At 38.7% G+C, this 25,939-nt stretch overlaps 1 protein-coding gene across 3 annotated transcripts in view; it reads left to right on the top strand.

Annotated features, from left to right (window-relative positions):
• Positions 1-745: 745 nt before the first annotated feature.
• ADAM28 (ADAM metallopeptidase domain 28) overlaps positions 746-25,939 on the top strand; it is a 98,117-nt gene continuing 72,923 nt past the window's right edge. For 2 of the 3 annotated variants that reach the window (XR_004819831.1, XM_035725631.1), the window contains exons 1-6: positions 746-877; positions 7,441-7,544; positions 11,491-11,567; positions 13,124-13,202; positions 21,805-21,881; positions 24,087-24,276. Coding sequence is in view for 2 of the 3 variants with exons in the window: in XM_035725631.1 (XP_035581524.1) it covers positions 826-877; positions 7,441-7,544; positions 11,491-11,567; positions 13,124-13,202; positions 21,805-21,881; positions 24,087-24,276 (579 nt within the window). In the remaining variant the exon portion in view is untranslated. Of the gene's footprint in view, positions 878-7,440; positions 7,545-11,490; positions 11,568-13,123; positions 13,203-21,804; positions 21,882-24,086; positions 24,277-25,939 lie in introns of those variants that run through there. The other variant, XM_035725635.1, reaches the window with a different exon arrangement.

Below are 25,939 nucleotides of genomic sequence, written 5' to 3'. Positions count from 1 at the left end.
GTATAAAGGACCTGGAACTTAGTAAAGCAACTCAACTTTAGCTATTTAATTCATTACACAGTGTGATATCTGGACATGATGGCTTAGCCTCACTATACCACACCAACAACAGCTCCTAAAGTTTTTCTGGAATTACATCCTTTGGGTCTTGAAGGCCTTCCCCAACTCCTGGTTTTTAGTGATGATACAACTGCCCTTGGGGATCTGAAAAACCTTGAGCTTGTATTATCATCCATTCTTATTTGAGGATAGTTCAAGGTCCCTCGAGCACTGTTGTGTGAGAAGAGAATAGGAGGTAACTGGAAAAGAGAATTTTATGTAATAATTGGATTGGATTAGAAATTGTTTCACTGACTGCATATGCATGTGAGGGAAGAATAACATTCGCAACAATTTGTTGCCAACATAGCAAATACATATATAAATATATTTATATATATTTTTAATATACATAATAAATGCACACTCTTATCAAGGTTCATCAGTCAGTTATGTCAAGGTTGCTTATTGGGCTATAGTAACATACTGGAAACGTACTACTTCTGAGCGGGGAATAAGGAGAAGCAAGAAAAGAGAAACAACGGCTTTTGGTAAAGGAGTCCTACAGCCAGGAGGCGGCCAGAACTTCCGCCTGCTGTGCCATTGTCACAGGACCACAGCTCCAAGATTGTGCAACACCTTTAGTAAACACTTCCTGAAGCAGAGACAAGAATGAACCTGGGAGTTTCATTCTGTCTCACTTGCGAGGAGGCAGGGACAGACCAGACCAAGTCGTGCTCTCGGAGCGCGAACGGCCGGCGCTGTGCGGCCCTACGGGCCCGCAACATGTTGCAGGGGCTTCTTCTGACCGCCACTTTCCTCCTTTCGCCAGTTCCAGGTTGGTGTCTAATTCCTTTTCAGGTTCTGGTAAATATGTCAGTGAACTGCTTGCTTTTCATCTTCTCTCAATAGGTTTTTTTTTTTTAACCAATTTTACTAACCAGTTGGACTGGTTTTAATCTGTTGCTTTGAGGGGGCTGTGACTGATGTAAACTCAATGTAAAGGAGAGGCAAGAAGACGTCTTGAATCGATAGGTCTGATCTGAGACTAAATAAAAATCAAAGGGAAAACTTAATACAGCTTAATTTAAATAGTGAATATGATCTTAGAGTCAAAAAGTGAAATTCGTCAAGTCCCACCTGACCGTTTTTAGAGCAGTAAAGATGCAGCGGATGTGACTAGCTATCTCTGTGCAGGAGGCTTTCAAAAGTATCTCTGTTCTTATTGGGACCAGTTTGGCTGGGTCCTATTCCTTTTGAGTGCACATTTTTATGCTTAGTCCTTCCATAACTGGTGATAATAAATATGTCTAATTAGAAATAAACAGTTGACCGATTCGATACTTATAAAGCATTGTGCTATTACTTGACTAAAATAATGTTGCTGCTAAGCTTAAACTGATAATTCACTTCCATTTTGAATTTAAGAATTCAAAAGTAGAGGAATTTTACTTCCCAATAATAAATCACTTCTAGCATGTCTCTCCATTTCTGAGAAATTCACCAATTAGATTTTGGTTAAGTTCGATTGGGTAACACATTTCCTTAGCTTATTTCTATTTCTAGAGCTTAAGTCACCACATTAGCTTCAATGCCTGGGAATCCTTCCCTAGCAAACCTTTTCTTGGGTTTTAGAATGCTTGCCAGGACCTAGTAACAGGAACAGATTATCAACAAGAAGTATAAGATTAGGGAGGGAAAGATTCTCCTCCCCCTTGCACTCACTCAGCACTTTGTCACTAAAAGTGATTTTCCCCACCCCTGGTTTCTGATTTGTTTTCCAGACTTGTGAAAGTTTTAGTTAATATCATTAAATATAGAACTGTACTAGGCATTTATGTTATTGACTCAAAATTTCTACTTTGTGAGTCAAACTTAATAGAAATATTTTTTCCCTACATTCTCCAAAAGTGCTATCCCTAAAAATTCTTTGGGATCCTTTACTTAGTTGAAACATAAGAATTGCTTGGGAACTAGCTTTATCCAACAGCATAAAGATCAAGCAGGATATATTAACAGAATCACATAGCTAACCCTGGAGTCCACCCACAGGACAGCCTTTTCAGTAAAATAGGCATATGATGGGGCGGCTGGGTGGCTCAGTCGGTTAAGTGTCTGCCTTTGGCTCAGGTCATGATCCCAGGGTCCTGGGATAGAGCCACGCATGGGGCTCCCTGCTTGGTGGGGAGTCTGCTTCTTCCTCTCCCACTCCCCCTGCTGTGCTCTCGAGAGCTCTCTCTCTGTCAAATAAATAAATAATATCTTTAAAAAAATTGGGCATATGAGGTAATTGTTCCCCTGTCTTTGCATTCACAACATGGCACCAAGAGACAACTTCCTTAGAATTATGCCTCAAACTGTAGATTTTCAAGTACTTGGTGGCGGGGACAGAGGTTCTGCAGTGTCTTTTGTGAGAACAGGGGGACATATAGACAGTTGTCCCTTATCTTCCATCTTGAACAGAGAGCTACCTCCTCTTTTACCTTCCATCTTGTATTTTCAAGACTGTCTCCTTGGTATTATTCCCACTGATATTATTACCACATGGATTTATTTCCCAGCCAGAATGTAAAAAATAAAGCAATTTGCATTTTCCCATCTCTTCCCTTTTGTTTATCTGCCCCCATCATCCAAAGGAAAAAATATGCACCTCAGACCATGACTTGTGCTCAGTTTCCATATACATGAAATGAAAGAATGAAACATAATTAGGCCAGCTGTTTGTTTGCCCCTCACCATCCCCTGAGAGAAATAACTTATAGGATTTCATCATAGAAAAAAATACCCCAAATATTTAAAAGGTTGTGACAGTTGTTTGGGGGTGACGATGTAAGTGCAATGACAAAGGAGAAAGGTCTTCAATATACTACAGGAGGATATCTAAAGGATACAGTACTTTTTGAAATTATTTTGTTTCAAATTAGCAATGCTTTCTTGTCTTCATAAAGTGACTAGAAAACCCTCAGAAGTATTTATAATTTAATCTTAATAGCCAAAATGATAGACTTAATCAGGATGTGTTTTCCCTCGATATTTGTACTCACTTTTATAACACTAAATTTAAAATCACCAGATAGTTTGAGGGGTACAGCAAAGCCCAGATCTGAAGTCAATATTGGATAAACTCTGATCCAGGTCTTAATGTCATGTGTCTAGTTTGGGAAGATGTTCTTTAAACAGTTTGGAACAGGTTTGAACAAAAATGAAAATGCCAGTATTATGTATTATGGGCTAAATTCCAAGAATGCTCCAAACTCATTAAAGAATAAAGTAGCAACCCAGACCAGTGCCTGTTATATTAATCTTGTCAATGAGTTTTAACTTTTCTAAAACTAATAAGCAGTAAAATAATTATCTAACCCAATCCAAAATAATAGTTTTATTTTCTTCATCTAAGTTTTGCTTGTCAGGAGTAAACCACCGTGTGAGTTCTCTGGGAGAGAGAAAGCAAGTATTAAAATGAATTAATAGAAACATATTGTGTTACGTCTCAGATTTGTATAATCCCTGGATGGCAGTTAGTTGTGTTTATTCCACAGGCTTCAAAATAATTAGCCTGATGTTATTCAGCTGGGAGGAGGCTGAGTCATTTCCATCAAACTTAAGGATGAATGAGCCAAACAATATTTAGGTCTGTCATATTTCTCTAACTGCCGTCTACTTTGTTCTAATTCAAGTCTCTTTCAGAGTCCTTCTTAGTTTCATAAAAATAAAAGCCATTAAAAGAAATTCTATCTGTTTCTTTTAGAGAATGTACTCTGTTGCAAGAGTTTGGGAAGAGCTGAAAATCTGTTGATTTCAAACCGAAGAAAATGAGAGGTTGCTGGAGGCTTTTTAAAAAATACTCTGGTTCATTTGTTGATTTATTTTGTTTGTCATTTGGAAGTGCTCAGCTATCAAAAAGTTGGGAATAATTTTCTCCACTAATTTATGTATTTGACTCCATATTTAAGTCAATTGGTAATTTCTGATTTCATGAAACATTGATTTAGATATTAACTAGAATCATGGAGATGAGAGTGTATATTAAGAAAGCTTGCAGTGGTTGGATTGGCCTGTTTCCCTCACTACTTCTGAATGGGAAATGTGTGTGGGCTATCATTTTTTGCTTTTATAAAAGAATCAGTTATAATTAGTTATTATTTTATGACCCCAGGGAAGGTTGGACTAATATTTACTCTCAGAATAATGTGTGTATTGGATGAAACCATTTTTCATGCAGCATTTTTAGAAGAGTTACTATGGTTGCAACATTGGTGAATACATGGCTTCAAGAACTCCATATTAGTGGGACTAATTGCATTGATTGGACAAAATCCACTAGACAGCATGTGGTTGCCTTATGGTATGCTTGTTTGGTATTATGGGTTTACAAGAAGCTCCAGGGAATTGTGTCAATACCATCATTTCATTTCTGGCAAGAGTAATTTTCTTACCTCATGGCATCTTATTATTTTGAAATAATTATGATAATTATGAAAATTTTAACTCAATGTTAAGAAAATGATTGTAATGTTCCTTTAGGCTTTTGAATTTGATATAATTTTTTATAAAGTAATGTTATTATTTTCCTTTACCAAAAATTAATTAAATAGAAATAAAAATGCCCAGTGATTATCTCTGTAACAGCAAGAAGTCACTGAGGTACCTTATGCTTGAAGTCTTGACTGTGTAATGAGACTTATTTTATCATAACCAATTAAAACTTTATCCAAATGATCATCACCTTTTCAAAGAGATTATGGGGAATTTTGTATTTATTTTCATAAAATCATAGACTACTTGAACTGTCCTTAAAGATCATTTAATCTGCCCTGTCTGTGCCAACAATTAAAAAATTAGAAGCAAACCCAAAGTTCAAGTATTCTAAGGTTGAATCCATGGTTTTAAAGGGTTTTGAAATGTTTTTAAGAGTAAATCCTGAGGCACATACACCCCAGTCTTTATAGCAGCAATGCCACCATAACCAAAATATGGAAAGAGCCCAGATGTCCATCAACAGATGAAAGGATAAGGAGGAGGTGGTATATATACACAATGGAATATTACTTAGACATCAAAAAGAATGAAATCTTGCCACTTGCAACAACGTGGATGGAACTAGAGGGTATTATGTAAGTGAAATAAGTCAATCAGAGAAAGACAAATATCATATGATTTCACATATGTGGAATTTAAGAAACAAAACATGAACATAGGGGAAGGAAAGGAAAAATAAGACTAAAACAGAGAGAGTGAGACAAACCATAAAAGAATCTTTTATTTATTTATTTAAGAGAGCACAAGCAAGGGGAGTGGCAAGCAGAGGGAGAAGCAGGCTCCCCGCGGAACAGGGAACCCAATGTGGGACTCGATCCCAGGACCCTAAGATCATGACCTGAGCCAAATGCAGATGCTTAACCAACAGAGCTACCAGGTGTCCCAACTGTAAAAGACTCTTACTATAGGAAACAAACTGAGGGGTGCTGGAGGGGAAGTGGGTGGGGATGGGGTGACTGGGTGATGGGCATTAAGGAGGGTACTTGATGGAATGAGCACTGGGTGTTATATGCAACTGATGAATCACTAAATTCTACCTCTGAAACTAATAATACACTATATGTTAATTAAATTGAATTTAAATGTAAAAAAAAAGAGTAAATCTCAAGCCAGTGAAAGAGAAGTTATTGCATCCCTTTAATTTTTCATTTTTGACCTAATAAGTTTTTAGCCAATTTAATTACTTTTCCTATTCTTCAAAGTTAGAAGTAAATGGCTCTTGAGTGATCAAGTGCATTTAGCCATCCTAAAATGATAAAAAAAAGTGACATAAATAGGATTTTTTTAAAGATTCTGCTTTAATTTCTAAAGAAAATTTTTAAAAATAAATATTCTCTGGAGTATTATTGGGATAACTGTACAAGTCATCCAAGATGACTAACAAAAAAATACTCACTTTTATTTGTTAAAAGATCAACAATAATAACATAAATTTATATTACAATAGAATTTAGGTTTGAGTAATTTAATAGGCTGGGATTATCTTTAGAGAGAACTCTAGTCATGACACAGAGAACTAAAGCCTTTCCAGTCCATAGTGTTAGTAAATTGCTAGGCTGGGCCCATACTTTGTTTCCTACTGCATCTATATTCTGGGTAGACCAGTAGCCTCCTGAGAAACCAAAGAGTTGGTCTAGTGACATTTCCTTACACGCTACTCTACCCAGAGCAAGGACTCGATCAAGTGGGCAAATAAAAGAGAAAATAGAAAATTAAGTGTTAGCTTTGGGAAAACTGAATTCCTCTTAAAAATAATTTGTAGAGGGGCACCTGGGTGGCTCAGTCAGTTAAGTGTCTGACTTCTGATTTGGGCTCAGGACAGGTCTCAGGGTCTTGAAATGGAGCCCGGAGTTGGGCTTGTGCTGGGCATGGAGTCTGCTTGGGATTCTCTCTTCCCCCTCCCTTTGCCCCTCCTTGTTTGCTTGTGCATGCCTGCACGTGCTCTCTCTCAAAAAAATAAAAGAAAATTTTATAAACATAACTCATATTGAATGGAGCACTGGGTGTTATACACAGACAATGAATCATGGAACTCTACATCAAAAACTAGTGATGTAATGTATGGTGATTAACATAACATAATAAAATTTAAAAAAGTAATAACTTGTAGAAACAATGTTGACTTGAGAATTCAAAATATAGATAGAAGGTTGGAGATAACTGTTCCGTTCTCTTTCAATATGACTGCAGGCTCAAAAATTTTCCTTCCAGACCAGTAAAAATGTTCTAATTGTTTGCTTCTCTAATTTTCATTCTTTTCATGCTCTGTATGCAAAAATGAAAGTTTATCTGTATTGCAAAAGCCTTGACTTTTTTTCCATTCTATGGAGCTGATATTGGAGGTTTTCTTACTGTGTCTTAGTTTTATTCATTACAATTGGAAAATATAAGAAAAAAATATTAGACTCAGAAATGGCACACATTAGTTATTTCATTTTTGTAACACTGTAGTTTTCAGAGTACTTCTACTCAATTATGCTGACATTGATTAACATTTTAGATTAGGTTGGCTTTTGCCTTCCCGTACTAACTTTTGCCTGTACTGCTTGCTACATTCCTCTATAGAGGATTCAGGGAGCAAGGAGAAATGGAAAAATCCAAAAGAAATATTTTCACCAAATAGAGAAACACTTGTAAACTTTCAGTGGGGAAATATTTGAAGATATAGGTTCAAGATTTGAGAGGAAGTGTGGGCTTCTGATTTTGTCTATCTCTACATTTAAATAACTCTCTGACATAACTCAGGTAAGCCTCTGTGCGTAGCATTATTCATCAGAAATGCAATAAGTCTGATGATTATCAACCAGATTGCTTATATGTTATGCTCCACTAAATCTTCTCTTACCTTTTTTTCCCCCTCAGTAAATGCTATCAAAGAACTCCCTGGAGTAAAGAACTATGAAGTGGTTTATCCCAGAAGACTTCATCCACTACATAAAAGAGAGGTCAAGGAGCCAGAGCAACAGGTACAGCTTTTGGTTTACCAAAGAATCTTGAAAAAATATACATAAATATATTTACATATGATATATAGATAGATATACAACTATAACGTATATACATATTTATATATAGACATTTGCATTTGTTGTTAGACCTTATTTTCATTAATCTTCACAATAATCCAGTGTTTTATCATTAGCCCCATTTTGAAGATTAAGATTCTGACAGTAAATAAACTGCCCAAGGTCACACAGAAAATAAACTTTAATACTTTTATGATAATTTATAATTCTGTGTACTTCCAAAGAGATTTGATACAACTTATTTTATCTATTATCTATCTATCCATCATCTATGTATCTATGTACACACATACAAACAAAACCATAAATAATAAAACTGAGGTGGAAAATAAAATATTGTGGATGAAAATTAAGTTAGAATGAATTACTGTAATTGAACATGAAATTTACCTTTGTCTTTTCTGAAGAGAAAGGTATGAAAGTTTGTATAGTTCTTATTACTTAATGAAAAAACACATTCTCAGTCAAAAGATAAAAGCTAAAACACAATGATCATTCAACAGTTTTCTAAGTACCTGCACCCAGAAGTTTTTGCTGGGAGCTAGGAAGAATATAGATAAATGAGACATAAATAATAATTTGCAGAAATATTGTAAGATGCCACTCCCTGGGAGTACATACTTCCCCAGTGGATAAGGTTCCTAACAGATGATTTCTTCTAAAGCAAATGTTTATAATAGCAGAACCCACAGTAGACATTGTTTATAAAAACAATTCTTTCTCAACAAAATGTTTCTGTTAAATTTAAATGGGACCTATATGCATTGCATTCCTCATCAGTATGGCTCCCTTAAATGCTTTCCAGCATTCTCTTAAAAATGCCAGATATCAGGACACCTGCGTGGCTCAGTCAGTTAAGCGTCTGCCTTCCGCTCAAGTCATGATCCCAGAGTCCTGGGATTGAGCTCCGTATCGGGCTCCTTGTTCAGCAGGGAGCCTGCGTCTCTCTTTCCCTCTGCCTGCACCTCCCCCTGCTTGTGCTCTCTCTCTCTCTGACAAATAAGTAAATAAAAAAATTTTTTTAAATGCCAGATACATTGGGGTGCCTGGGTGACTCGGCTCAGGTCATGATCCCAGGGTCCTGGGAACCAACCCCACATCAGGCTCCTGGCTCAGCGGGGAGCCTGCTTCTCCCTCTCCCACTGCCTCTCCCCCTGCTCAAGCTCTCCCCTCTCTCTCTCTGTATCTCTGTGTCTCAGATGAATAAATAAATAAATAAATAAATAAATAAATAAATAAATAAATAAAATGCCAGATACATTTTGTCACTCATTATTTTGAGGGAAATTTGAATACACATCCAGTGTTTTTTATCGCAGTTATAAAGTGATTTCTTTATAAAACAAATTTAAGTTTTTGAACAATTTATTTTGATGAAAAACCATAGAGTAGTTACTGGTACCTAATAGATGATCATCTTAATTTTTGGAATAGTTGAGTAGATACATGCAGTTGATGCAATGTGTTTGCTATTTATTGCAAATACATCATTTATCTAGTCTACAACTCGATTAACTGGTTGCATGAACCTTATATTTTCGTGATCCAGAGTGAAAGGGTAAAGGATCTGAATTGAAAAGGCTTGTTTATATTCACATCTTAACTTTGTTAATTTTCTTTGTATAAATTTAGACAAAAATGAACTTCAAATTCATGTCTTTAAATTGAGATAATAATAGTAATGCTTATCTTATGTGGCTATTTTGAGAAAACTTGTCTGAAAAGCAGAGCTGGATGCAATCATTAACTCCCTGATCAAGATTATGTTATGACACTGTCCTATGTAACTTATGACTAACCATCATGGCTCTTTTGCTTGATGTTATGGTTTATTAAGCCATTTTGTCTTCTTTTTGCTTTTGACACAACCTCCTTTTTAGTCAGCTTTGGTATTCTCAAGGCCTTTCTTAATAATACACTTGTTTCCACCTCTCTGCACTTTTTTAAGGAGTTTTTCCCTACTTAACGTGTTCTCCTTATATGTAATGCCCAATCTACCTTATATTCTTTGTGAAGTCAACGTGGAATTGTCCATGCTTCAGAAATGGTCAGTATTACACCGTTTGGCTCTTGATTTTCTTTTAATATTGATTTTACTATAGTTATGGTGTGTGTGTGCGCGTGCATGTCTGTGCACGTGCATGTCTGTGAGAGTAAGTTTAATCTTCTCTTCTGGTTTAAAATAGCCCAGGTCAATTAAAAAAAATCATTTCCTTCTAGTGGGTACTTTCCAAATCAAGATGCATCTTTCCTCTCCTCACCCATAGTTCAGGACCCAGGTTGCACACAAATAGGGTAGATTTTTTATTAGCAGGCATTGCTCTCGACCACAGACTTCTACTTGGGACATAAAGTTATCACATCACCCAGTGCACCCTCTTTCATAAATACTTGTTTTCTTCCTTATTGTTTCCTTTCATCTATAATCTCTATGCCAGTGTTGGCTAAAACTTCCAGTCTAAAAGCAATAATCTTTTCTAAAACAATCTCCAAATAATATTTTAGGTGAAAATCCACTAAAAACCATTGCTGACAGGAAATAGAAATTGGAAAGCTCTTCTGGACAGAAGATTATATCTACTATCCTAATATTTTAATTCCATCTGGCCTTTCTTAAATCTAAATGATAAGTGGTACAATGATTCCCCATAACTTTTATTTTCAGCCCTTAGCCTTTTTTTTTCCCCAGCTCCTGCTATTCATCAACATGAAGTGAATTACAGCAGCCTCTCCTCTTCTAGACCTACAGTATAGGATATTTATACCCCGGAGTTTTTGACATCAGAGAGAACTCCAGTAACTAATCATTTAAGGGGAATGCGGACCATACCAACTGACCTTGGAGATGGCAAATCCCTGCACAATCCCCTTGACTTGAAGTCTCTAACTCACTGTTGTCCCTTGCTGAGCTCAGGTATTGTTCTGGCCAGGAGAAGGAGGAGAGAAGAAAAGCTTGGCCTTACGTGCAGCCCAGCAGAGGAAACAGTACTCAGTCATATTTGGTCTGCCGTATTTAGATCTCTTTAATAACAACATCGTGGCACTCCCCAGTGAAAAAACTCTGTTTTATAGAACAAAATCAGAATTCAGTACCCAATAGCATCTTCTTCAACATACAGTCCTCTGTATCTCTTTTGGTATATGTAAATCTCAAAACTGTTCTCCTTTTCCACATGAGGTTTGCTTGAGGTGTTATTTTCTCATTCTTTTCTTCCTGATGACTTCTCTCTGCTTTTGAGTACATATTTCTGTTGTTCTGTCCATATTCTGACCTCCAGTTAGCCGTGAGAAGACCTCCAGACCAAACAACTATCAGTTGGAGTCTTTGAGGTCTTTGGGTCTGTGGGCATACTATTCCTTCTTCTCAAATAACTTCCCCACCCTGCTTCACCTGGCTAATTCATATCTCAGCTTACATGTTACTTCCTCAAGAAAGCCTTTCCTGACCTTAAGATGTTAGACATCTTACATTGCACTCATATTTATATCCCTTGTCATACAACATAAATCACTTTTATTGTCTGTCTTTCCACATGATTATAAGCTTTCTGACAGTAGGTTTCAATTTTTCTTGCTTAGAGTTGAATTTCCAGAACTGAGTAGAGGCATGCATATAATTAACACTCAAATAATATTTGTAAAATGAATGGGTGGATGGGTGGATGGATGGATAGAAAGGTCCCAAATAATTTGTCTATTCAGCTGGCAGGGTTAAATCAAACTAACAAATCAGAAGAGACTGGAAGCAGACATTAGCGATGTAAACTATATAGACTACCATTAAAGAAAGCAAGCATTGTTTGCTAATTATTAAAAAGATGGACATAGCCAAATGAATATTTATGTGTGTTTATAATCACCAGTAAATGTTTGTGCATTTTTGCAGGAAAAATTTGAAACTGAATTGAAGTATAAAATGACAGTTAATGGGAAAATCGCAGTGCTTTACTTGAAAAAAAACAAGTAAGTGTTTTTACTTCTCATATTGTCCTTTTCTTCTGATGTTGCCCTTACCGACGGTAAGTCAGCATGTGGAAAATGTGTTAATTGAGGCTGTTTCTGCTTAAGGCTCTCGAAAACCTCTAATAAGTTTTTTCTTTCAACCGGCCCAAGGGGTTCGGTGAATACTTGTTCCTACTGAAGTGGTGAAAACACATTGAGTAAAGTAACAGTTTACTAGTATTTGGATCCTTCTAAAAAATAACAGTTTACTAGTGTTTGTATCCTTGAGATACTAGCAGATATACATTTTATCAAATTCTGTGAAAAAGCAGATAGATTTTTAAATCTTCCCCTACATTATTGTAGTTTGTTATTCTAATACTGAAAGATTAGGTCTTAAAACAATTTGCAACCATTTCCATCAGGAAAAACAAAAAAGACATACATAATTAAATAAACTCTAGGACCAAAGGACAAGTCAGTGGTAAAACTGGAATTGGGCTCTCCTGATGCCCACACCAGTGCTCCTTCCATCCAGCTACACACTAATCTGCCCACTTTCTCATGCATTATATTGTTCTCTTGTTCCTTCATTCTCTGCATTCAGGTTAGCTACATTCAACATTTCCTTCAAGTTTCACTGTCTCAGCTCTCACTCAAATCTTGATGAGCTTATATGTCGACTATTTCAAAAGTAGTTTTCTCCCCTAATTTTGTGCTTTCAAGCTCTTCCATTCCCTAAACTATTCTATATAGTACAGCAAGATTTTTTCCTCAAATAGACTATTGCCTTTTGCAAAAAATCACAACGGCCTGGACTTTGGAAATGGAGTGCTAAAATGGAAATAGTACACGTGTGGACTTTAGGCAGACCTAGATATGATCCTTTGCCCCTGGAACTGTGTAATCTCATCTGAAAAATGAAGCAAGTCATATTTATCTTATCAGATTGCAGAAAGGATTAAATGAATGATCCATGTAAGGTGTCTAACTCAGTGGCTGGCATAGAGATGGCATTCAACATATAGCAATTACTTCCTTTTCTCCTTGCCCTGCCTCTTTAAAAAGTATATCCAGACGCCTATGTGCTGCCAGGTAATTGAAAGAATTCTGAGAAGTGCAATGAAAATGCCGGAAGGGCCCTAATTACCAAATGCAAGTCAATTCCCAATAAACTTTCCACTGCTACAATTGTTAGCAGTCACTGGGAACCAAAAAGGACTGGGTGAAAATGTAGTTATCTTAAAATGATGAGGAGAACTGCTCTTTCCAGTCATTTTTATCAACTCTCCCCTTCTCAGTTCCATTTCTTCCTCAAATCTCCCCTCAGAGAAGTATCAAAGTCTGATGAGAAAGCAGACACCGTTCCACACTACTCAGGAATGTCAGAAACTCAGCTCTCTCAGTCTTAGCATTGTAAGCATCCTTTTTATGCTTGGATTCCTCTTGAGGGCTTAGGAGAGGGAGCTCAGGAGTTAAAACTTTCCTGCACATCCAGTGGAACCTTTCACTTTGATCACTGCACTTTTCAATTAACATGAGTGACCATGAATTTTTTTTTCTTTTTTTTTCTCCAGGGGTCTCCTTGCACCAGGTTATGTGGAAACATGTTATAATTCCACTGGAGAGGAGGTCACCACAAGTCCACAAATCATGGTAAAAGAATATCCTAGAATCATTGTCATTTGGGGTGTGACTCACATACCCAAAGGTAGTGTCATTGCCAGACAAGTAGTGAAAGTGAAAAAGCATTTACAACATTGCTGCTTTTCCCAGCAGTAGTGATATCTTTTTTTAAAATTTTTATTGTTATGTTAATCACCATACATTACATCATTAGTTTTTGATGTAGTGTTCCATGATTCATTGTTTGTGCATAACACCCAGTGCTCCACGCAGAACGTGCCCTATTTAATACCCATCACCAGGCTAACCCATCCCCACACCCCCCTCCTCTCTAGAACCCTCAGTTTGTTTTTCAGAGTCCATCATCTCTCATGGTTCATCTCCCCCTCCGATTTCCCCCCCTTCATTCTTCCGCTCCTGCTATCTTCTTTTTTTTTCTTAACATATATTGCATTATTTGTTTCACACGTACAGATCTCTGATTCAACAGTCTTGCACAATTCACAGCGCTCACCATAGCACATACCCTCCCCAATGTCTATCATCCAGCCACCCCATGCCTCCCACCCCCCACCACTCCAGCAACCCTCAGTTTGTTTCCTGAGATTAAGAATTCCTCATATCAGTGAGGTCATATGATACATGTCTTTCTCTGATTGACTTATTTCACTCAGCATAACACCCTCCAGTTCCAACCACGTCCTTGCAAATGGCAAGATCTCATTCCTTTTGATGGCTGCATAATATTCCATTGTGTATATATACCACCTCTTCTTTATCCATTCATCTGTCCATGGACATCTTGGCTCTTTCCACAGTTTGGCTATTGTGGACATTGCTGCTATAAACATTGGGGTGCACGTACCCCTTCAGATCCCTACATTTGTATCTTTGGGGTAAATACCCAGGAGTACAATCGCTGGATCATATGGTGGCTCTATTTTCAACTGTTTGAGGAACCTCCATACTGTTTTCCAGAGTGGTTGCACCAGCTTGCATTCCCACCAACAGTGTAGGAGGGTTCCCCTTTCTCCACATCCCTGCCAACATCTGTCATTTCCTGACTTGTTAATTTTAGCCATTCTGACTGGTGTGAGGTGGTATCTCATTGAGGGTTTGATTTGGATTTCCCTGATGCCGAGCGATGTTGAGCACTTTTTTCATCTGTCTGTTGGCCATTTGGATGTCTTCTTTGGAAAAATGTCGTTCATGTCTTCTGCCCATTTCTTGATTGGATTATTTGTTCTTTGGGTGTTGAGTTTGATAAGTTCTTTCTAGATTTTGGATACTAGCCCTTTATCTGATATGTCATTTGCAAATATCTTCTCCCATTCTGTCGGTTGTCTTTTGGTTTTGTGGACTGTTTTCTTTGCTGTGCAAAAGCTTTTTATGTTGATGAAATCCCAATAGTTCATTTTTGCCCTTGCTTCCCTTGCCTTTGGCGATGTTTCTAGGAAGAAGTTGCTACGACTGAGGTCGAAGAGGTTGCTGCCTGTGTTCTCCTTTAGGATTTTGATGGACTCCTGTCTCACATCTAGGTCTTTCAACCATTTTGAGTCTATTTTTGTGTGTGGTGTAAGGAAATGGTCCAGTTTCATTCTTCTGCATGTAGCTGTCCAATTTTCCCAACACCATTTGTTGAAGAGACTGTCTTTTTTCCATTGGACATTCTTTCCTGCTTTGTCAAAGATGAGTTGACCATAGAGTTGAGGATCCATTTTTGGGCTCTCTATTCTGTTCCATTGATCTATGTGTCTGTTTTTGTGCCAGTACCATACTGTCTTGATGATGACAGCTTTGTAATAGAGCTTGTAGTCTGGAATTGTGATGCCTCGAGCTTTGCTTTTCTCTTTCCACGTTCCTCTGGCTATTCAGGGTCTTTTCTCATTCCATACAAATTTTAGGATTATTTGTTCCATTTCTTTGAAATAAGTGGATGGTATTTGGATGGGGATTGCATTGAATGTGTAGATTGCTCTAGGTAGCATTGACATCTTCACAATGTTGGTTCTCCCAATCCATGAGCATGGAACGTTTTTCCATTTCTCTGTGTCTTCCTCCATTTCTTTCATGAGTATTTTATAGTTTTCTGAGTACAGATCTTTTGCCTCTTTGGCAAGGTATTTATTTATTCCTAGGTATCTTATGGTTTGGGGTGCAATTGTAAATGGGATCTACTCCTTAATTTGTCTCTCTTCTTTCTTGTTGTTGGTATATAGGAATGCCACTGATTTCTGTGCATTGATTTTATATCCTGCCACTTTACTGAATTCTCGTATGAGTTCTAGCAGTTTTGGGGTGGAGTCTTTGGATTTTCCACATAAAGTATCATATCATCTGCAAAGAGTGAGAGTTTGACTTCCTCCTTGCCCATTTGGATGCCTTTGATTTCTTTTTGTTGTCTGATTGCTGTGGCTAGGACTTCTAATAGTATGTTGAATAGCAGTGGTGATAGTGGACATCCCTGCCGTGTTCCTGACCTTAGGGGAAAAGCTCTCAGCTTTTCCCCATTGAGAATGATATTCGCTGTAGGTTTTTCATAGATGGCTTATGATATTGATGTAGGTACCCTCTTATCCCTATACTCTGAAGAGTTTTGATCAAGAAAGGATGCTGCACTTTGTCAAATGCTTTCTCTGCATCTGTTGAGAGGATCATATGATTCTTGTTCTTTCTTTTGTTAATATATTGTATCACGTTGATTGATTTGTGGATGTTGAACCAACCTTGCAGCCCAGGGATAAATCCCACTTGGTCATGGTGAAGAATCCTTTTAATGTACTGTTGGATCCTCTTGGCTAGTATTTTGGTGAGAATTTGTGCATCCATGTTCACCAAGGATATTGGTCTGCAATTCTCCTTTTTAATGGGGTTTTGTCTGGTTTGGGGATCAAGGTAATGATCAAGGTAATGGTAACTCATAAAATGAGTTTGGATGTTTTCCTTCCATTTCTATTTTTTGGAACAGTTTCAGAATAGGTATTAATTCTTCTTTAAATGTCTGATAGAATTCCCCTGAGAAGCCATCTGGCCCTGGGCTTTTGTTTGTTGGGAGAGTTTTGATGACTGCTTCAATTTCCTTAGTGGTTCTAAGTCTGTTCAGGTTTTCTATTTCTTCCTGGTTCAGTTTTGGTAGTTGATACATCTCTAGGAATGCACCCATTTCTTCCAGGTTATCTAATTTGCTGGCATAGAGTTGCTCATAATATGTTCTTATAATTGTATTTCTTTGGTGTTGGTTGTGATCTCTCCTCTTTCATGCATGATTTTGATTTGGGTCATTTCTCTTTTCTTTTTGATAAGTCTGGCCAGGGGTTTATCAATCTTGTTAATTCTTTCAAAGAACCAGCTCCTAGTTTCGTTGATCTGTTCTACTGTTCTTTTGGTTTCTATTTCATTGATTTCTGCTCTGACCTTTATTATTTATCTTCTCCTGCTGGGTTTAGGCTTTATTTGCTGTTTTTTCTCTAGCTCCTTTAGGTGTAGGGTTAGGCTGTGTATTTGAGACCTTTCTTGTTTCTTGAGAAAGGCTTGTATTGCTATATACTTTCCTCTCAGGACTGCCTTTGCTGCATCCCAAAGATTTTGAACAGTTGTATTTTCATTTTCATTGGTTTCCATGAATTTTTTAAATTCTTCTTTAATTTCTTGGTTGACCCATTCATTCTTCAGTAGGATGCTCTTTAGCCTCCATGTATTTGAGTTCTTTCTGACTTTCCTCTTGTGACTGAGTTCTAGTTTCAAAGCCTTGTGGTCTGAAAATATGCAGGGAATAATCCCAATCTTTTGGTACCAGTTGAGACCTGATTTGTGACCTAGGATGTGATCTATTCAGGAGAATGTTCCATGGACACTCAAGAAGAATGTGTATCCTGTTACTTTGGGATGGAATGTTCTGAATGGATCTGTGAAGTCCATTTGGTCCAGTGTGTCATTTAAAGTCTTTATATCCTTGTTAATCTTTTGCTTAGATGATCTGTCCATTTCAGTCGGGGGGGGGGTGTTAAAGTCCCCTACTATTATTGTATTGTTGTCAATGTGTTTCTTTGCTTTTGTTATTAATTGCCTTATATAATTGGCTGCTCTCATGATAGGGGCATAGATATTTACAATTGTTAGATCTTCTTGTTGGATAGACCCTTTAAGTAGGATATAGTGTCCTTCCTCATCTCTTATTACAGTCTTTGTTTTAAAATCTAATTTTCTGATATAAGGATTGCCACCCCAGCTTTCTTTTGGTGTCCATTAGCATGGTAAATGGTTTTCCACACCCTCACTTTCAATCTGGGGTGTCTTTGGGTCTAAATTGAGACTTTTGCAGACAGCATATCGCTGGGTCTTGTTTTTTAATCCAATCTGATAGCCTGTGTCTTTTGATTGGGGCATTTAGCCCATTTACATTCAGGGTAACTATTGAAAGATATGAATTTAGTGCCATTGTATTGCTTGTAAGGTGACTGTTACTGTCTATTGTCTGTGTTCCTTTCTGGTCCATGCTACTTTTAGGCCCTCTCTTTACTTAGAGGACCCCTTTCAATATTTCTTGTAGGGCTGGTTTCGTGTTTGCAAATTCCTTTAGTTTTTGTTTGTCCTGGAAGATTTTTATCTCTCCCTCTATGTTCAATGACAGCCTAGCTGGATATAGTATTCTTGGCTGCATATTTTTCTCGTTTAGTGCTCTGAAGATATCATGCCAGTCCTTTCTGGCCTGCCAGGTGTCAGTGGATAGGTCTGTTGCCAATCTAATGTTTCTACCATTACAGGTGAATCTCTCCTCCCGAGCTGCTTTCAGAATTTTCTCTTTGTCTCTGAGACTTTTACTATTAGATGTCGGGTTTGTTGACCTATTTTTATTGATTATGAGAGGGGTGCTCTGTGCCTCCTGGATTTTGATGCCTGTTTCCTTCCCCACATTAGGGAAGTTCTCTGCTATAATTTTCTCCAATATACCTTCTGCCCCTCTCTCTCTTTTGTCTTCTTCTGGGATCCCAATTATTCTAATGTTGTTTTGTCTTAATGTATTGCTTATCTCTCGAATTGTGCCCTCGTGATCCAGTAGTTGTTTATCTCTCTTTTCTCAGCTTCCTTATTTTCCATCGTTTGGTCTTTATATTGCTGATTCTCTCTTCTGCCTCATTTATCCTAGCAGTTAGTGCCCCCATTAATAGCCTTTTTGATTTCAACTTGGTTAGATTTTAGTTCTTTTATTTCTCCAGAAAGGGTTTCTCTAATAACTTCCATGCTGTTTTTAAGCCCAGCTAGTATCTTTAAATGATTCTGAACTCTAGGTCTGACATCGCACTAATGTCCATATTGAGTATGTCCTTGGCAGACGGTTCTATCTCTTGTTCTTTTTGTTGAGGTGATTTTTTTCATCTTGTCATTTTGTCCAGGGGAGAATAGATGAATGAGAGAACAAAATGCTAACAGGTTAACGGTGTCCCCAGAAAATATACTCTAATCAAATCAGAAAAGACCTGAAACCAGGGGAAAAGAAAGGGAAAGAAAGAAAAAAGAAAGAGAAAAAAAAGAAATAGATAAAAACAAACAAAAACAGAACAAAACAAAACAAAAAAACCCAGAATATGATGAAATATGATAAGGGTGGTGCATTGATCAGTGCCACAGCCTAGATTTTGGGTGTATTTTAGTCTGTTAGAAGAAAGTGCCTCCTAAAATTTTAAAGAAAGACATATATGTACAAAATAAGGGTTGATACGATGAAGGGATGGAATATGACTGTAAAGATGAAAATTATAAAAAAATTTTTAAAAAGGAATTGATAAGAAGATGTTTGAAAAAAGAAAGAAGGGGATTTAAAAAAGGAAAGAAAGAAAGAGAAAAAAAGGGGGGGAGAGAATGTGATCAGGCAGGAGACTAGAACAAAGCCATACACTAGAGATGTAGGGTATATTTTGATCTGTTAGAAGAAACCATATCTCAAAATTTTAGAGAGAGAACAACATATATATATATATGCCAAAAATAAGGGTAACTACTATGAAGGGATAGAATATGACTCTAAGAATGAAAAATAAAAATGTTTTTTTAAAAAAAGGGATTGATAAGATGTTGGTTGAAATAGGGAAAAAGAAAAATTTAAAAAAAAGTTAAAAAAATTAACTTTGAAAGTCTAATGAATCATGGTAAGAAAGCCATGAATTCTGGGCGCCTGGGTGGCTCAGTTGGTTAAGCGACTGCCTTTGGCTCAGGTCATGATCCTGGAGTCCCGGGATCGAGTCCCACATCGGGCTCCCTGCTCAGCAGGGAGTCTGCTTCTCCCTCTGACCCTCTTCCCTCTCGTGCTCTCTATTTCTCATTCTCTGTCTCTCAAATAAATAAATAAAATCTTTAAAAGAAAAAAAAAAAAGAAAGCCATGAATTCTATGTGCAGCATTCCCCTAGCGCTGGAGTTCTGCTGTTCTCATTGATCGGTAAACTTGGTCTTGGCTGGCTGTTCCTGCTGATCTTCTGGGGGAGGGGCCTTTTGCCGTGGTTCCCAAATGTCTTTGCCAGAGGCGGAATTGCCTCGCCCTTGCCGGTCTGGGCTAAGTAATCTGCTCGGGTTTGCTCTCAGGAGCTTTTGTTCCCTGCAAGCTTTCTGTACAGTGTTGGAGGATGACAGTGAAAATGGTGGCCTTCCAATCTCCGCCCCGGAGGAGCCAAGAACTCGGGGCCCCGCTCCTCAGTGTGCCCCCAGAGAAAAACAGTCAGTCACTCCCGTCTCCCCAGTCTCTGGCCGCACTCCGTGCTCACCCGGCCTTTGACCGAGCGTTTCTATCTCTGGCACCTGACCCTGTGTGGAGTCTCCAAACCCAGCAGATCCCTGCGGTGCGCTCCCGCGCCGCTCCTCCCAGGGGAGGAAGGGGAGTCTCCCCGGCTCTGCCGCTTGTTGGGTCCCTGCCGGAGGAGCAGTGGCCTGACTGTCACCGATCACAGTTTATGGCAACCCCGAGCTGAGAGCCTGCAGCTCGGCTCCGTCTCTGCAGCCGGCTTCCCCGCTCTGATACCTGGGAGCTCTGCTGCACTCAGGCGCCCCCAGTCTTTCTGTGACCCCGAGGGTCCTGAGACCACACTGTCCCGCGAGGGTTCCATCCCCCGCTTAGCCACTGGAGCGACATCCCTCAGGGGAGCCGACTTCTAAAAGTTCCGATTTTGTGCTCCGCGGCTCTATCACTTGCCAGAAGCGGCCGACGGAGGCCCCCTCCCCCTTCTATCCTCCCGAATATCGCCTCGGATTCACTTCTCTGCATGTCCTACCTTCCAGGAAGTGGTCACTTTTCTCTTCAGAGAGTTGTTCCTATTCTTCTCTTCGATCTCCTGTTGAGTTCGTAGGTGTTCAGAATGGTTTGATCCCTATCCAGCTGAATTCCTGAGACCACAGGAAATCCAGGTCTCCTACTCCTCCACCATCTTGCTCCACCTTGCAGTAGTGATATCTTAATAGATCCTCTAATATTTGTACAGTTTGACAAGAACAAAGGCATTCCTTGACAACCATGGTAACCTCTTCCAACCTTCAGGAGCTCCCTATAACAGAGTGGGCAGGAGTTTCTCATTTTCATTAGAAGAGTGAAGAATTAAATACATCTTATGTTCTTAGTCAATGCCAATCACCTCTCTAGATCATATAGTGGCTCCAACTCAAGACTATTGCCTCAATGACAGAATTATAGGATTCTGTTTTCCTTAAATATTTTTTATTCTTGACTCTTATTTAGAAAATATGGCTGTGTGAAGTAGCGTGAGGAGTCTTTTGTCATTGCCATCTTTTTTGAGCTCCATTTTTCTATTGGATGGCCTTCAGGCATTCTCCTCATAGTGATGGGGCAGACATTTATGTGGGCCAATACCTCATCTATCTCAAAGCACAAAGGTATGCTTGATTCAAGTACATCCACATGGGAAAGTGCTAGGATTGGGCATTTTGCTCCAGATGGAGAAGGGGCTGTCATACTAACTCGGTCTGCTGAAACTCTTTGAATAAATCAAGAAATAACAACATTATCATGATAATCCATTCTTTGGAAAAAGCTTGTAGGTGTTAGAAAATAAAATGAGCAATCAGCCAAGGGAAAGAATGAACCTCTGATGTTTTGGGGGCTCCGATTTTAAACTTCTGTCTCTAAATTTGTTTCTTCCAGATGATGCATCTATCCCTGTTATCCTTTTTCTGCAATACCAATGTGCATTTAGTAAATACTCTTTAAGCATTGGGTTAATTAACTAAATATTACAGATTTTAACCATAAAAAGCTTCTTTTTTTAAAGATTTTATTTATTTATTTGACAGAGAGGGACACAGCGAGAGAGGGAACACAAGCAGGAGGAGCGAGAGAGGGAGAAGCAGGCTCCCGCGGAGCAGGGAGCCCAATGTGGGGCTCGATCCCAGGACCCTGGGACCATGACCTGAGCCGAAGGCAGACGCTTAACGACTGAGCCACCCAGCCGCCCCAACCATAAAGAGCTTCTTAACCATTTTTTTTTTTTACATCTCTAAGTTGACTGTTGCTCAGCATAAAGTGATTTGAAAACATTAGGGATCTTGTTTCAAGCTTTCAAATTCAAATTTAGCAGTGGATCTTCGAAACATATACTTTCCTTTACAAAACCCCCTTTTTCATTTCTATAGGATGACTGTTATTACCAAGGACACATCATTAATGAAAAAGTTTCAGATGCTAGCATCAGCACATGTAGGGGTCTAAGGTAAGGCTTCATGAATGGTTTGTGTATACCTGTGGTATTGGCATGAGTGTGTGTGTTTTAAAAAACCTGATGAATCTCAAATAGAATGAAGTAGGGCGCCTGGGTGGCTCAGTTGGTTAAGCGACTGCCTTCGGCTCAGGTCATGATCCTGGAGTCCCGGGATCGAGTCCCGCATCAGGCTCCCTGCTCAGCGGGGAGTCTGCTTCTCCCTCTGACCCTCTTCCCTCTCGTGCTCTCTGTCTCTCATTCTCTCTCTCTCAAATAAATAAATAAAATCTTAAAAAAAAATAGAATGAAGTATACTGTAGTTAAATATGAATCCTAAGGGTTCAAGGATTTTGAGATTTGAAGGAAACAGGGCTTCTCTTAATGGTGGTTTGTAAATTTACACATTTGAATTGCTTGCAGAGGTGTGTTTGTTTGTTTGTTTTCAAAATATAGGTTTTATGAGTCTGACTCTTTAGGGAATGGGAGCTCTTCACCTTTCCTCTTTATTCTAAACTCTCTCTTCAGTTTGTCCCCATATCAATGCGCATGACATTCTTTTCTTCTGTATATTAATGACTCCCGAGGCATCTCTCTACAATGAGATATTTCTTCTGATGCCCAGACCTGATTATCTAATTTTGTCTTCCATATATCCATATCTGGATAGATTAATGAAATCTCAATCGCAATAAACCCCTAATCAAACTAATGTTTTTCTCCCAAATCTGGTATTTTTCCAGTGTTCTTTATCTCAGTGAATGATATAATCAACCAACCACTTGCCCAATCCAGAAACCTAGGTTCCTTGATGATTTCTTGCCTCTCAGCTGCCCACTTTCAACACATTATCAAGCCCTATTGATTAGATATGCTAAATATTCACTGAGATTATTTACTACATTCTTTCTCTACTGCCACATCCTAGTCCAAACTACCATGATCCTTTATGCAGACCATTGCAACAAACTACTTACTTATCTCCTCCCATCCACTCTTTTAAGATTTTGCAGCAGGGGGGAGGAGCTGCAGGCAGAGGGAGAAGCAAGCTCTCTGCTGAGCAAGGAGCCCGATGCGGGACTCATTCCCGGGACCCCGGGACCACGGGACCACGACTTGAGCCGAAGGCAGACACCCAACCGAGCCACCCAGGCACCCTCCTCCCATCCACTCTTGTCTTCTAGTTCTGTGTACACTTAATCCAGTCTCCTATTATATATCTTTATACTTTTTTGTCCTAGCAGTTATCTGTAATTTTGAATATCTCATATGTCATGTAATTATGTTATTTGTAGGTCAAATGTGACTATTTTATCCACGTCTGTCTTCCTCACTTGACTATAAACTCCATGAAAGGAGAAACCATGACTCTTTTTTCTTATTGTCTGCCTTTAATCCAAGGACTAATGAATAATGGGTGCTCCCTAAATATTGGTTAAATGAATCTTAGCTTGGGGCTTCAGCAGAGATAACTGAGAAGAAATTGGTAATATTTGTTTATCATGTGCTTTATATATTATGTCCTTCAACCTTTATAATCATTCTATTAGGTAGGTACTATTCTCATGTTATGGATGGAGAAACTGAGGCTGTGTGAGTTTAGGTAATTTTCCCATGGTATCACATCCAAAAAGTTATAGACTGAGAATCTTAACTCTTTTTTTTTTTTAAGATTTTATTTATTTATTTGCTAGAGAGAGAGAGCGTGTGCGCCAGGGAGTGAGCAAAAGTACTAGCAGGGGGAGCTGCAGGCAGAGGGAGAAGCAGGCTCGCTGCTGAGTGAAGAGCCCGATGTGGGACTCAATCCCAGGGCCCTGGGATCATGACCTGAGCTGATTAACCACCCAGGTGTATCTAGAATCTCAACTCTTATTTATAAGCCTTCAAAGTCTTTATTTTCAGTGCACCTTTTGAGCAGACAAGGTATTAGATTGGAAGAACACTGAGTGAGAATCAGGAAATTTCCATTCTAATGTCAGCACTGACGTAAGTTAGCTATGTGACATTACGGCAGTCACTTCATCCCAACAGGTCCCATTTCCTTATAGAAAAAATAGGTTTAGGTCATCTCTAAGTGTATCTAGCTACAGTGTTGCACTATAGTCTACTGCCATGAGCTTGAAATTATGTGGAATTGGCAACGTTTTGGAGTCTATAAGTCTATATAGCACCCAAAAGCAGGAATATTTTTTAAGGAGCCCGGATTTTCATGTTTTTCAGGGGCTACTTCAGTCAGGGAGATCAAAAGTACTTCATTGAACCTTTAAGCCCCACAAATCAGGATGGACAGGAACATGCACTCTTCAGGTATGATCCTGATGAAAAGACTAACAGCACCTGTGGGATGGATGACATATTATGGGCACATGGATCTCGGCAGAGTGTGGCTCTACCTGCCACCGGTCTGGTGGTATGCATACTTTCCCTTTTATTTGCAGTGCTTTCATGTATTCTGTCCTGGCTCTGCTGCGCTCCAGTCTTAGTAGTTGCAATTAAAGGAAATTTTATAGTCTTTGTTGAAGTACTAGTACTATCGTAGGCTATAGAGACACTAGAACCTTGTTGTACATTGATGATTTATTTAATAAGTGTTTGTGGATTAACTATTATTAACAACAATGTGCCAGGGTTAAAAAAAAGTATAAATATAATAATGCTTGCCCTCTAGAAACAGGCAACGTTAACAATACTACAACAAACAACAAAGGTGTAAAGTATTATTACTTTGACATAAAATATCCTGCTGTCTTTATGAATGAATTCATTCAACAGTTTTCTTCCAGTCACGGAAGAAAAATGAATATGGTTTGTTGAAACCATAGGAGGTATCTAAAAAGTCATTGCCATAATCACGTTCATTTCCTTCAGGGGACACTTTATACCCAATCATCTCTTCAAATGTTCTCAGAATCCAAAGCACTGGACAGAACTGGTTTAAGCAAAAGAAAATCTCTTTTGGGTTCACTTTGCTGTGTGTTTAAATTCTACCAGGGATATGATACCGGGAACCCAGAAGAACCACTCTTAGGGATGAAGGATAAAAGAATCAAGGATAATTTCTAGATTTGGGCCGGAGCAAATGATGGATGGTAGTACTGTTACCTGAGCTGGGGAGAATGAGGGAGAAGCAGGTTTTGTTTGAAGTTTGGGAATCAGTAGTTTTATTTTGACCATGTTAAATTTGTGGTATTAGACATTTGATGCATGGAATAGGTAGTTAATTATAGCAGTCTGGCCTTTAGAGGAGAGGCCAAGGCTGGAGATACACATTTGAAAGTAATTAGTGCAGAGTTCCTATTTAAACAAGGCATAACACAGGATGGGATTACCTAGGAAGAATGTGTAGATAAAGAATGGGACGTGGGGTTGAGCTTTTATGAGGGCCTTAATATAGAGAGGTCAAAAAGAGGAGGATGACAGTGAGTTACAAATCCTTATATGCTTAGGGCCCCACTTCTATCTGTAATCTACCTCCTTCTACTCCCTGCCTACAAAAAACCTCCCCCAATATATTCTGACAAACACAGATATCTTTTCTGTGCTTTCAACATGCCAATATCAATTTACTTCAGTCTTTTTGTTCATTTTTTTTTCTCTGCTGGAATTATCTTCCAATTTATCTTCCCTCGCCTGCTTTCTCAATGAGGAGGCTGGGAGGGAAGTGTGTAGCTCATTGGACTACACCTAAAAGTCTACTTTCAGTAATGTGTTCTTTTAATGGACGCTCATTTGCCTGTTTAAAAGACAACCACCTCAGGGGGAGGAGCAAAATGGCAGAGGAGGAGGAGATCTAAATTTCATCTGGTCCCAGGAATTCAGCTAGATAGGGATCAAACCATTCTGAACACCTACGAACTCAACAGGAGATGGAAGAAAAGAATAGCGACAACTCTCTGAACAGGAAACCCACCACTTTCTGGAAGGTAGGACGTGTGGAGAAGTGAATCCGACGTGATATTCGGGAGGATAGATGGCAGGGGAGGGGGCCTCCATCAGCTACTACCAGCAAGTGACAGAGCAGCGGAACACAAAATCGGAACTTTTAAAAGTCTTCTCCTCTGAGGGACGTTGTT

Source organism: Zalophus californianus, chromosome 2 (genome assembly GCF_009762305.2).
Source record: "Zalophus californianus isolate mZalCal1 chromosome 2, mZalCal1.pri.v2, whole genome shotgun sequence".
Taxonomy (NCBI): domain Eukaryota; kingdom Metazoa; phylum Chordata; class Mammalia; order Carnivora; family Otariidae; genus Zalophus; species Zalophus californianus.
The sequence above is the reverse complement of the archived record's forward strand: the minus strand, read 5'-3'. Positions and strand labels throughout refer to the sequence as shown.